The 12347-nt window shown below is 36.9% G+C and overlaps 1 protein-coding gene across 1 annotated transcript in view; it reads left to right on the top strand.

Moving 5' to 3' along the window:
• IMMP1L (inner mitochondrial membrane peptidase subunit 1) overlaps positions 1–12347 on the top strand; it is a 37376-nt gene that overhangs the window by 13682 nt on the left and 11347 nt on the right. Inside the window, exons 2-4 of the mRNA XM_075712974.1 lie at positions 2647–2784; positions 3565–3653; positions 4577–4703. Coding sequence (XP_075569089.1) covers positions 2680–2784; positions 3565–3653; positions 4577–4703 — 321 coding nt within the window. The 5' untranslated portion in view covers positions 2647–2679. The remainder of the gene's footprint in view (positions 1–2646; positions 2785–3564; positions 3654–4576; positions 4704–12347) is intronic.

Genomic DNA, 12347 nt, shown 5'->3' with positions numbered 1-12347 from the left:
TGAAATCCATGTCTCGGGGGTTAAGAATTTATTTTAAGAGAACTGGGAACAAAACTTGAGACTTCTTCACTCATGTTCTATTGTGATTAGTTTTATACCATGACAGCTCTAGCAGTAGGTAAAGCTCACTCTGAATCCTGTGTTTCCTTGAATAATTTACAAATCTATCCCTCTTAATTCAGAGTTACTGAGAGACATCAGAGAGAAATGTATGTGTTCAGTGTAACTATTGGGAAGTACATGTCATCCGGAGTCAAACAGGAAATCAACTGCAATCAGTTTGAAACTGATTTTCAGAGATGTACAGCAGTTGTTTTTAGTTTCATAATAAAAAATTATTTTAGTTATAGCCTGATAACTTTTGGCATGAGAAGTTTACATTTTCTTTTAATGAGTCTGTCATTGCCATTCAGTTTGGTGCAATCAACAATATCTCCCTGCTTTGGTCAATGTAGTGTTTATACAATTCCTTTTTATCGGTAATATCCACAGGTGCCTGAATTCTGTACTGTCTTAATATATTAATCTAACATTTCTGAATAGCATGGATCTGAAATACAGGATGGTTGTGCAGTATTTTTCTGTCTGAGAAGCAATGCGAGGCTGCCTTTCTAGCAGGTGCCATTCGGAAGTATTGATGATGTACTTCTCACAGAAGATAGTTGTGGTCATTCATTCACACTAGTTGTGCAGCTCTAATTGATCTGCTGTCACTCTATCTTGCTTTTATCACCCGTATCACATTTCTGGGTTCACAGTGTTTCTGGCCCTGAGAGCAAGGAGTTGGTCCATGCTTTTCATAACGTACTGGGTTTAGAAAAGCAAACCACTTTTCTGGCTCTCCAGAATAAATTCTGCTGAAAGCGCGTTTCTCTTACAGCGAAGCTGTTTCAGTTTCTACCGGGTGTCCTGCAGCGTGCTGGGCACTGCATGTGCTAATGAAACAATTCCAGACTTTCTGTTTTCTGTTGTATTTTGGTTCATTACTGTGAAACTCATTAGTTAATATTAGGGATGATGAATCACATATTGGTTTAAGTGGATTTATTCTGGAGATCTTTTGCGGGGGGCAGGGAGCAAGTACATCTTTTTTGGAACAAGGAAATGAGCTTGGTAAAGAACATTTTCCCCCAAGGATGGTCATCTTATTTTCTTGTAAACAAATACTAAATGCAAACAACAAAAGCCACTTTTGACTCTGTTCAGGCAAAATTCCCATTAACTTGTAGAGAGAGTTGTGCAAGTAAGGCTATGCACTTTTAAATGCCTGCATTTAAATAGCAAAATGTCATGAAATATAGAAGGTGGGGTCTTTACTTAATAATGAAGTAGGGCATGTAGTACATGCAGCAGGGTTTTTTTTTTCCAGCTTACTGTATTTGTTTAGCAAGCTATATTGACCCATCTTATTAAATGAGGGAGATCTTGCTGTGGTTTTAATTCATGATAAAGCTTATACCGAGTTTAAGGGGGACAGGTTTCTTGCAGAATTTAAGACTTGCTTCAGTTACTTCAGTATGTGTGTTTTCCAATTCCTTAAATAGAAATATATATATATATTAAAAAAAACCCCTCTTAAAAATTTGGGTAAGGAAACAGTTTAACGTTGCAGTAATTGCAGTTAGTCATCAGAGTTTGACTTAAATATTTTGGGGAGGGGATCATATATTTAGAGAGTCCTTTTAGGTGCTACAGAACTTATGCCACTGTACTGTAGCTGAGAACAGAAGGACCTAATGCCTTATTTTTATATGCAAGTGTTTTGGTAATGAAAGTCTAGTCAAACTAAAGCTTTGCAAAGCCTCCAGAATTCCTATCAACAAGTGTATTCTTCTTCTAGTAATACTTAGGCAAGCCTTAATTTTGTCTGGTTCTTCAAGCCTATTTTCATTTGATTGATTGTCAGGTTGCTTTTAAAGTTTTGGTTGACTACTTGATTACTTCAGTTTTCTGTGAATGCAATTTCAGTTGTGAAGTATCTTCAGATCACTTTAGATGGTTTGATGCTTCTCTGTTTTGCTGTTGAGTGTTCAGTTTTAAATACTAGTGCTTGAAGAAAAACAGTGATGCACTCTCTTCATGTGATTAAAACAACTCTGTTGAGTGTTATTTAATAAATAACTGCATCTGAGTTACAATATGTGGTCCAGTCAGGAAATCAAAGCCTGTGTTAAAGGTATGATTGCAGCTTTACAGATTCCATTCAGCCAAGCCTGGTGGAGAGGAGGGCGTTCTCGTAACTCTTGCAGGTATTTAGACACATGGCAGGTAAGCCTGTCTGCAGTCTCAAGTAAAAGAAGCCCAGCTCAGTCAGCGGAGAGCACCAACACCATTCTCTCCCATTAATTTCTGTAGTTTGGCAAAGGGTTTTTTTTTTTGTTTCAGCTCCTACTCAACTGAATCTTAATAAGCTGGTAAGAGGAGTCAATTGATTGTACATGTGGAAGTGTCTGCATAGTAAGCTAAAGACTTCTTGATGGCATTTCAGTTTAAACTATATTCATTTTCTCAGATACTTCTATTTGTTGTTGCTATTCACTGTCTCTTTTTATTTTTTTTAATTCATCCGTTGTTAGATACAAAAGAGTTTTGTAAATGCTAGGTTGTTTGTTATCAAATGAATGATATTCTTCTGTTTTACTATAGACTAGAACCATCTGAACGACGTAACACTGTACCATGCTTCGCAATGTCCTAGGAAAAACCTTTCGATTTCTTGGGTATACTGTGCAATATGGCTGCATAGCGCATTGTGCCTTTGAGTACCTTGGAGGAATTGTTGTGGTAACTTTTCATTTTCATGACATTTAAAAGAAAATAAACTATACTACTGAAATTGTTATATGTGATAATGCCAATATTTCAGATTTCTTCTTTTATTTTTTTTTAAACTTTTTCAAAGTGTGTTTAGTAAATGCCTTTTTTTTTGGAGGTAGGTCCAGCCTTTATGAAAGTTATTTCTACTTCAGGCATTTGCATTTTTTGTTGAAGTATTGCTTGAGGCATCACTGAAGGAAATGGAAACTACAATTAAGCATTGTGCAGAGAGTCTGTTCTTCTAGAAGGACTGCAGTCACTAACAGTGCCATAGGAAATGCTCTTGTTTCCAACTCTGGGTAGATTTCTGGGTGTTTTATGTGGCCTCCCCCTCCTCCCTGTTTCTAAACCTAGCAGATACTGCTGCTGGATATAGTGGATTTTGACTGTGAGTTGCTCTTGCAGCTTCTGTGATGATTCTCTTTTACAGAGGCTGAAGAAAGGGGTAAGCTGGCAGAGCTTCAGGTGCTGCTCCTAATAATTTCCTGCAGATTAGGTGCTGAAATGAACCCATAGGGGCTGTTCAGGACCAATCCTGAGCAATTAATGGAGCTGCAACAGAGTTAGGTGCTCTGGAGACTGTCCTCACCTTTTAAATGTATCATGTTCCTCGGAGGATCTCACTTTTTTAGTTGTTCTTTACAATACACCTTTTCTAATTTATTAGCAAATAATTTGAATATTAATGTATTTCAGATAAAAGTACTTGGAAATAGTAATTTTTTCTCATTTATTTTTAATTTGCAGTGTTCTGGACCTTCAATGGAACCAACCATTCAAAATTCTGATATTGTCTTTTCGGAGAACCTTAGCCGCCACTTTTATTGCATTCGAAAGTATGCTCCTTTGTTGAGACTAGATTACATTCCATTTGCCAGAGCTCATCAATAATCACATTCTATCAGTCCTTTACTTTTCATATAGTCTTCTGCTTCTAAACTGTAATTTTTCATGAATCTCCTCTCATTGTGTCTGATGGAAGCTAAAGTAATCAGCACATACAGCCACCGAGCAACTTGTCGGAATTCATTTAGGATATAGTCCATGCCACTTTTACAGCTTTGCCCCAAAAATGGAAGAATTCCCATTTTTTTTATTTTTCCTAAAACAGTTCTATTGTGAGAATGTAACTTCCCCCCTCTAAGCAGTTTTGTCTTACTTGAGAACCAAGTGGTAGGTATTGCTGTGCTCAGACAGGTTGTTAGGAAAGTGACCAAATGGTGTAAGTACCGCTTATCAAATGTCATTTTATTACTGTGTTGTAGAGCACAGCAGGCTCAAGGCCCTTGCCTATTTTGTGGACTGTTCCACTGTACAATCTAATGTGTATAATCAGGAGGCAAAAGTAATACAAGGTCTTACAAACTCAGACATTTGAAGTTGCATTGGAAGAATAACATTTGGACAATAACATTTAGGAACACAGAATCTGTTCTGTTCCATATATATGTAGCAAAAGGGTCGAGTTACATGGCATTCATTTAATCAGGGCATTGTCAATTAAAATGTAGTCTTAAATGTTTTATAAATGATCTAAATAAAAAAGAATCTCTCCAAATGTACTTAAAAAACTGTGTGTAAAATTGCACCCTGAGTAAAACTGAAGAGACAAAATCGTAGACAAGAATTTTCAGCAGAAGGAAGTATCGTTAATGTACGTGAATATTTTTGGAGTATACACGTTGATGCACATGTATTCAGCCAAATAGTTTATACTTAGAGTTCTTCTGTTTGTTTTGTTTCTGTTTTTTCCTCTCAGAGGAGATATTGTAATTGTGAAAAGCCCAAATGACCCCAAATCAAATATCTGTAAAAGAGTAATTGGCTTGGAAGGGGATAAAGTCTGCACAAGCAACCCTTCAGATTTCCTTAAGAGTCACAGCTATGTAAGTATTAGAGTTTCTTGCTTTGTAAATTAACGATTACTTAAGTAGGCCTGGTAGTCTGTAAAGGAGTAATTTGAGTATCGTAAATCATAAAGTATGGTGTTCATAAATTATTCTTTCTTCTTCTATATGTACAGCAAAATGTTGTAAACTCTGTTCAGGGCCAGCTGTCTTTCTCAGTGTCTTCTGTCTCTTTAGGAAGTGTAGGCAGATGATATTTTTGCTCTGCCCTTTGCTTAGGTCTTCTTCCCTGGGAGAATCCTCTAAAATTCCCTGCATAAAGTGCAGTACAGATGGCAGACTCAAGGGCTTGGTCTTAAGGCAAAACTGTTTCTGTATTTTAAACACTAAGAAGTGAACATTGTGTCTCTGCAATAGCTTTGAGGATTTTGCTTTCAAAACGATAGTTTAGTATGTCTCTGTATTTCAATGTAACAATATTTTAACCTTTTGGAGTATGGTTGGAAAAGCAGTAATTTTCCTAACTTGTCTAAAAAGTCAGGTAACAAGATCAAATAAAAAGGACAAAAATATTCTTAATGCTTGCTTGTCCTTGTGCAGACAGACTTAATAGAAGTTTAGAAAGATTTATGACAAAATGTTTTCAGCAACTTCTTTTTTTAGGCTATCATTAGAAAAATAATCAGAAATCATGATCACAGAAAAATGCAGGGTTTTTTCCCAAAAGCATGTTTGACCATTACCTCTGTTCAGCACCTTGTGGAGACATTAGCTTTTGCACAGGTGTTTTGAATCTGAAAAGAAAGATATTATGTTGCCTTTTCATATCCACTTCATCCTCACAATTACCAAAAGAAGAATTACTGTCTGGCGCGTAGCTAAAGTCCTGTGCTGTGAAGGTAGAAAATTTTATGGAACGCTCCTTGCAGCCAGCTACCATTTATGATAGATAAATCTTTTAGGAGTTTAGCTACCCTAAAGATAGCCAACTTCACCAGTGTGCCTTCAGATACCGTTGCTTCATTTGTATTAAGCAGCTGAAGGGGAGTCTGTCTTACTAAAATCAATGACAAAATTCTTGTCAACACTATGTATAGATTCGGTGTCCAGATTTAGTCAAGACCTAGAACCATAAAGGAAGGGTACCATTCATACCCTGTTCTGCGGGGCTGAATTGGTTGTTCCTTCCACTCCAGTGTTGAGGCAAGACACTTTAAGCACCTCCTCTAATCTGCCCTTCTGACCAAGTGCCAGTACCACTGGAGCTTCTCTTTACACTTTTGTCACTCATGGACAAAGAAGGAACTTGTCCTCTGTTACGTTTTGAAGAGGAAGACAGAGCATTTCGTTTTTCCATAAATCAAATTGGACATACCATTTAACCAAGGAAGAAAACAAACCAAATCAAAAACCCCAACCCACCTTTCTTACCAAGTTGAAGAAATTTTCTAGCTCCTAGGGAGTAGTAATTTAGATGAAATATGAATTTCCCAGAGCAGAATGATCTGTAATGGAAACCTGAATTCTGTGTACACTGACAGAGGACACAAACTGAGTTTCTCTGAGCATCTTCTTCCTCACTTGTCTTGAGTCTTGAAAAGGTAGTTCAGGAGAGGTTTGTACTTAACAGGATGTCAGCCTTTCTGGAACCCTGAGGTAATGAAATGAATATCCAGCAGAACAATTTCTGCCCCAGGTGTAAGATTTCTTGTCTTCAATTTCAATATAAAATATAAGGAGGATGAGGGATGCAGAGTCCATTTTCTGGTTTCCTGTGTATGTTTTTCATAAAGGCTAATGTGTGGAAATACAGCAGTGACATGCAAGCTTCTTAATTCTTACATCGTAACTTGTATCTAGGGGGAGAAATGATCTAAATGGAAATGCTTTCGTTTGTTGGCGCATATCTGTTTTCCTCCTATGTTTAGTGGTTGTTGAAGAGGTAGATCTTTCCATCTGTTCAGGAGACACTTCCTTTACAGAAGAGTACATACTCAACATAGGTATCTGCACTTTACGCTCCTAACTTACACTCAGTTATTCACGAAGTAAATTGTTCTTGTTGGGGAGGGAAAAAGTGATACACGTCTGTGTTTAGGTAACTGTCTAATCAGATTCGCTATTTTACTGAATCACTGTGCTATGCACTTCTAACTCGAACACAAAATTCTTCAAAGCAAACAGCAGCAGCAGATGTACAGAGAACTGGCTGTTTGTTTTGTTCATACTTCCTTGAGAAGAATTAACCTGAGTTGGGTTTTTGAAAAAAAGATTGTCAGAACTCTGAGGAAAGGCCTTGGCTAGGATCCCAAAGGGCCAGAAGTGTCGCCTGGGCTGTCTGGCTGGCAGAGAAGGGTACAAATGCAGGCACTCTTTAAGTGAGCAAAGCCTAGAAATTGTCATGAGTGGTGGTGTTTATATTAGGCTGCTAATTGCTTTTTTAAAATGAGAAGTCTTTGAGTGATACTTGAATGCAGTGACTCAAAAGCACGCGAGGTCAGAGGATTGTTTGGGTTTATTACAGTGAACTGCTCAGCTTTCCTTGACCAACTTGTCTCCTGTTTCGGGGAGTGATAGTGAATAGTTGCTGTCATGTTTGCAAACTTATTACAGTACAGTAAATACAAAGTATCAGATGCCCGGCATATTATGGAATTAGGTATCCGAACCTCTGCTTCATTCTTTGCTGGTGTTTGCCAACTCGTGGGTAGATCTTATGAGTTAGCCAGTTACCGGAGCTGTCGGAATAATGGCAGTCCAGTCCAACGTACTTGACACAGCTGAGAGTGAAACCGCCTCTCAGCAGCTGCTTCTCTTGTCACCCCAAAAGGAGAATCCTTGTGGTCGTGTTAGTAGGAATTGTGCTTAGTCTGCATTGACTGTGTCAATGTTAGTGCTGGCATATTTTACAGAGTTCAACTTAGGGGTTTTTGTGCTCGGGAAGCACTGTCATACATGATTCTTATTCTGAAGCCTAAGAGAATGCTAAAATCAGATCCTGCTTCCAGTCCTGTTTCATTTAGGAATATACTTCTCAGGATGGCTTATGTGTTTAGATAGGAGACTGGAGAACTCTGTTTACAATTTGCTCTCTGTAAAATTACACAGGTAAGATACTTTATTGCTGCAAACAACCAAGTAGATACCTGTAGATTTAAAAAAAAAAAAAAAAGCAAACCCAAAACCAACAAACCAACCTCCCAAAGCTGTAATAAAATGAAAAATAAAAAATATGTAAGTTGAATAAGCTGTTATGAAAAGACATATTTCAGTTGAGTAGAAATGCAGTATAGCAGTGGCAGTTATATGAAAGTCTTTATAGTGGTATAAAAATACCTTTGCTGCTATACTTAGCTGAAGTAATACATCATATGAGAAAAATTATTTTTGTCGGAGTGCACTAAGTGTAAAGCTGTACCAAAAACCTGTCTTTGATGGAGTCATTGTTGGATTACAAGCTGATGGAAGTAATCCCACATATCAAATTGATTGGTATAAATTAGGCACGTGCTTGAAGTACATAAGGAACATCTTTACTTTGGACCCTTTATGGTACGTGATGCTTCATATGCTAGAGGTTGGAGCTTATCTGCAGAATAATAATGAGGGAAATCTTCCTATTTACACGAAAAGTATAATGAAATTCCTTTTCTGAGTAAGCTGCTGTAGTATTACAAAGTTAGGAAAATGTAATTTTTCTTTTCTTTGCCTTTTTATTGATATTTGGTATGGAATATGAGCATTAGGTTGGCAGTTTTGCTGGACTCTTTTTTGGTTTTGTGCTCTGCGATGGTGTTTATAAGCAAATGTATTTACTGTAATAAACAATTAAGAATGCATAACGTTTTTTTACTGTATCAGAATTACTGTGGTATGAACCCAAAAGTTAAAAAGGTAAACAACTAATTTTTTAGTAATGTGGTATTCAAACCTAGTTTCAGTTATTAAAAAATATCTTTACTGGTTTATTCATTTAACTATAAGATCTAAGTAATGAGGGTTAGTAAGGAAATTACTCAGTCACAGTAAACCCCTGAAATGGTCTTTAAAAAAACACCTGAAAGGTTAATTTTCATATTTTGGTTTTTATTTCCTGTTTTTAAAAGTCTTAATACAGATCCAGGTTTATAATTCAGATTGAGTATCCTATTGTTATATCTGAATTTGTTTTAATGCCATTTACTTTAGCTTTAATTTCTTTAGTACCATATGTTCTTGTGCTGCAGCTCCTATTTACAAATTGAAAAAGTGAGGGGTAAATCATCAGATTAAAACAGCTTGTATGTCATAAACCACCAATATGCTAAGCCTTTGTGTCACTTAAACAAAAGTAGTACCTAATAATGTCACTTAATACAGCTAGAGTCTGTAAATAAGGAACTGCCTTTTGCAAGTCATAGTGATAAAAAGCTGAGATACAAATCCATATCTCAGCAACACTCTGCTGGTAATCAATCACAACGCACCACTAATGCTGCGAGACTAGCTGATGTGGGGGAAGTATGTTTACCTTGTGCTAAAATGAGGTTCATTGCGGAGATGGCATCTCTTCATCCTGTGGTTAACTCTAGAGCTAACATAATTCCAAAGATAATGCATCTTACTGTGTTTGCAGATGACAGAAGTGGTCTTACACAGCGCTATTAACTCTTAAACAGTCCTTGTCAAATGCAGTAAGAATATTACGTGGGTACTAAGAATAAGGTAATGTTAATGCAAACACCACAATATCTTAATCACTAGACAGTGCTACAGATTTTGGCTGCACAACGTAAGACACTGAAAAGTGGTTTGATATTTCGGAGCACTCAGTACCACTGGATAGTCTCTTTAAATTATCCTAAATAGCAATTAAAAATAGAGTTCTCAAAACACTAGTTCTTTTTCCTTTGTCCTTAGTATCTTAATAGCTAGTTTACACTCGCGGTTTAGTATTTCAGTAATCTAAGTTTTAATAGTTGCTGGTCAGGAGAAAGGAAATATCTTACTCTTTCTTCTTCTCCTTAGTTCTAGTGTTCTAGAGGCTTGGGAGAAAGTTATGCCATAATTTTAAGTAGCAGGTATGCTAAATGTCTGGTAGGAAAGGAGAACTGATTTGGCGTATTTGCTTAGTTTGCACATTTGTTCAGTTTGCAGATCCCTCTATATCCCAGTACAGAGAGCTCATGACTAGAGCTAATCTTGAATTTTCTAAGAAGTAATTTTAAATCAAAATTCTCATTTGTCAAAACTAAATTATTCAAGGGAAAAGAAACACAAAGGGTTTTATCAATCTACTTCCCAATATTTCCAGGGTTGTTCTGCTCAAGTGGCTTGGTCTTTTTACCTTTGCAGTTTTGTTTTTGATATTTCAGGAACATACTAGTGGCATGACTTGACAGAACAGCACTGGTACCGCTCACCATAGCTTGTCCTCATGGCTGTGCAGTCAGGGAGGTGGGCAGCCAGGCATGGGCATGCCTGCATCATAGCTCAGGCATGGGACAGCAGCGAGAGGCTCAGCTTAAACGCAGCTCCTGAATGAGCTCCCACCGGGGTCTCTCACATCTCTTCCTCAAACAGCTCGCTCTTCCCCCCAGTCTGAACCAAGGTGAGACAGCTGCACCGTATCAGCTGGTCTTGAGTGCAGGCCAGCTACACTGGGTTGGGGGAGAGCACTGCCCAGGCTCTGACACATTGCCCTGGTTCTTCTGTTCAGCCAATTCATTCCTGAAGGAAAACCATTAAGAAATCTCCTTGTGGATTTGAGGGAAAGTTATTTCAAGATCACTCATTTCTGAATTTACAGCACTAGATGCTTTTCCTCTGTGGAATACCATCTTGGCCATACTGGTCAAATCAGTTTGAACCTTCAAGATTTTATGATTCTGTTATTCCTCTGCTCCAAGTTCAGTAATGACTTCTAGGGAGCTGTTCAGGATGATGAAACCAACTACTCAAGGACTCACAGCAGATTTTGAGCACATGTTGTAGTCTGCCTGTATCAGCTTCACATCTGAATGAAGGACCTATTTCATTTTCCTTCTTCCTCTATATGTACCAGCTAAGGCCTTCTGACTGTCTTAAATGGTGAGATGATGCAGAGCTGAGGCCTTGGATTGATTAGCAGAGATTCAGGTCACTCCTGATGGAGCTGGCAGACAATACTTAACAGATTCCTTAACCCTGCTCAGAGTATTTATTGGCTGTTGTTGCCACCAGGCTTACTAGCTACGTCACTCGATACAGGTATGCCTTTGTCCAGGGCATACCAGTGACGGTAATGGGTTTTGTGTTTTAACCAGTAAGTTCCAGTTGGGGTTTGAACCCGTAGGTTTTTTGTTCTCAAACCTATAGGGTGACCCTGTTAAATCATCTGTTTTCTGGAGAAGAAAAGAACCAAATCCTTCTTAATGACTGCTGTGAGAAAAGTCTGTGCAAACTGCTAAGTAATCTTTACTGGATTTGTAATCAGTATTTTCTTCCAAAATACCAATTTTCTATAAATCAAGAAAGCTAATAATATTCTGGACTGATGAATCACAGAAATATTCTGAATTTTTTTTAGGAGTCCCTAAATGTAGCTAGGAGAGTTGTTTTTGAAAGTTTTGGCCTATGAACATTTATAAAATATGAAATTTAAAAACTGTAGTGGATTGAAAAGCTTAGATAATTTTTCACTATTTAAAGCAAAGTGGTTCTGTTTTCAAAAGAACTATTGTTTTAATACAAAGAGGGAGGTTGTAAAGTGTGTGCAAAATCTGCACATTATTCTTCTTGACAGTAACAGATTTGGTCATAGTTTTTATTAATTTTAAGTTAATTTTAACTGAATATTTTTAGAAAAGGAATGATGGCTAATAATTTAAATTGAAGGTTGCAGCTAGAGATTTTTAAAATTGGCTATATCATTTTTCAGGCTGATTCTGATCAGCATATTTGACAATATGCTCTAGATCTGAATATTAAATGAGAATATTTATAGAAGTAAAGTAAACAATACATGCAAGTGTTTGAATTATTATTTAACACAGTTGGAAACTTTTGCAACAGCCAAAAAGTGATACTGAGAAAGCATATCTTTTCGTTATTTGACTGGCATAGGTATTCTTATGTGAAAATTCTGTGACCTTTCCCATAAAGCAGTGACTGCAGTGATCAAACCTTTTAAATTCCAAGTAAGTTAGTTCCAGTAGCTATTTGTGCATTACATAAAGTTTAGAAGGAGCAACAATGGTTAAAACCCAAGCATTCAGATAACCAATGAGTGCTTTGACAGATTACTGTAACAGCTTCCCCAAATTTTTATTGAAGAGCAACGCCTCAACTGGTATGCTTGCATGATAGAGTAAAATGTCTTACAAATTCAAATCAAAGTTAATATACCTTAGTTTCCTTGTAGTATACGAGTTAACATTGCTACTACCATTGAAGGTTATGCGATTTTAATATTGGTTAATAATTAATTTCAAAACTTAAAGGTAGAAAAGTCTTCATATCTTACCTTTTTATAAATTTTCTATTAAAACAACCAATGACTTACTATAGAGAATATAAATATTATAATATAAATATTTCATCACAGTGAATTTGATTTCTGTATAAAAACCTGTTAGTGTTTCATTGCCGTCTTTTCTCATAATAATCTGGACACAGGTCATAATGTATTCTTTTTAATATGTTTATTTAAACCAGCTGGGCCAA

The sequence above is a fragment of the Pelecanus crispus genome, chromosome 6 (genome assembly GCF_030463565.1).
Source record: "Pelecanus crispus isolate bPelCri1 chromosome 6, bPelCri1.pri, whole genome shotgun sequence".
In the NCBI taxonomy this organism is placed as follows: domain Eukaryota; kingdom Metazoa; phylum Chordata; class Aves; order Pelecaniformes; family Pelecanidae; genus Pelecanus; species Pelecanus crispus.
The sequence above is the reverse complement of the archived record's forward strand: the minus strand, read 5'-3'. Positions and strand labels throughout refer to the sequence as shown.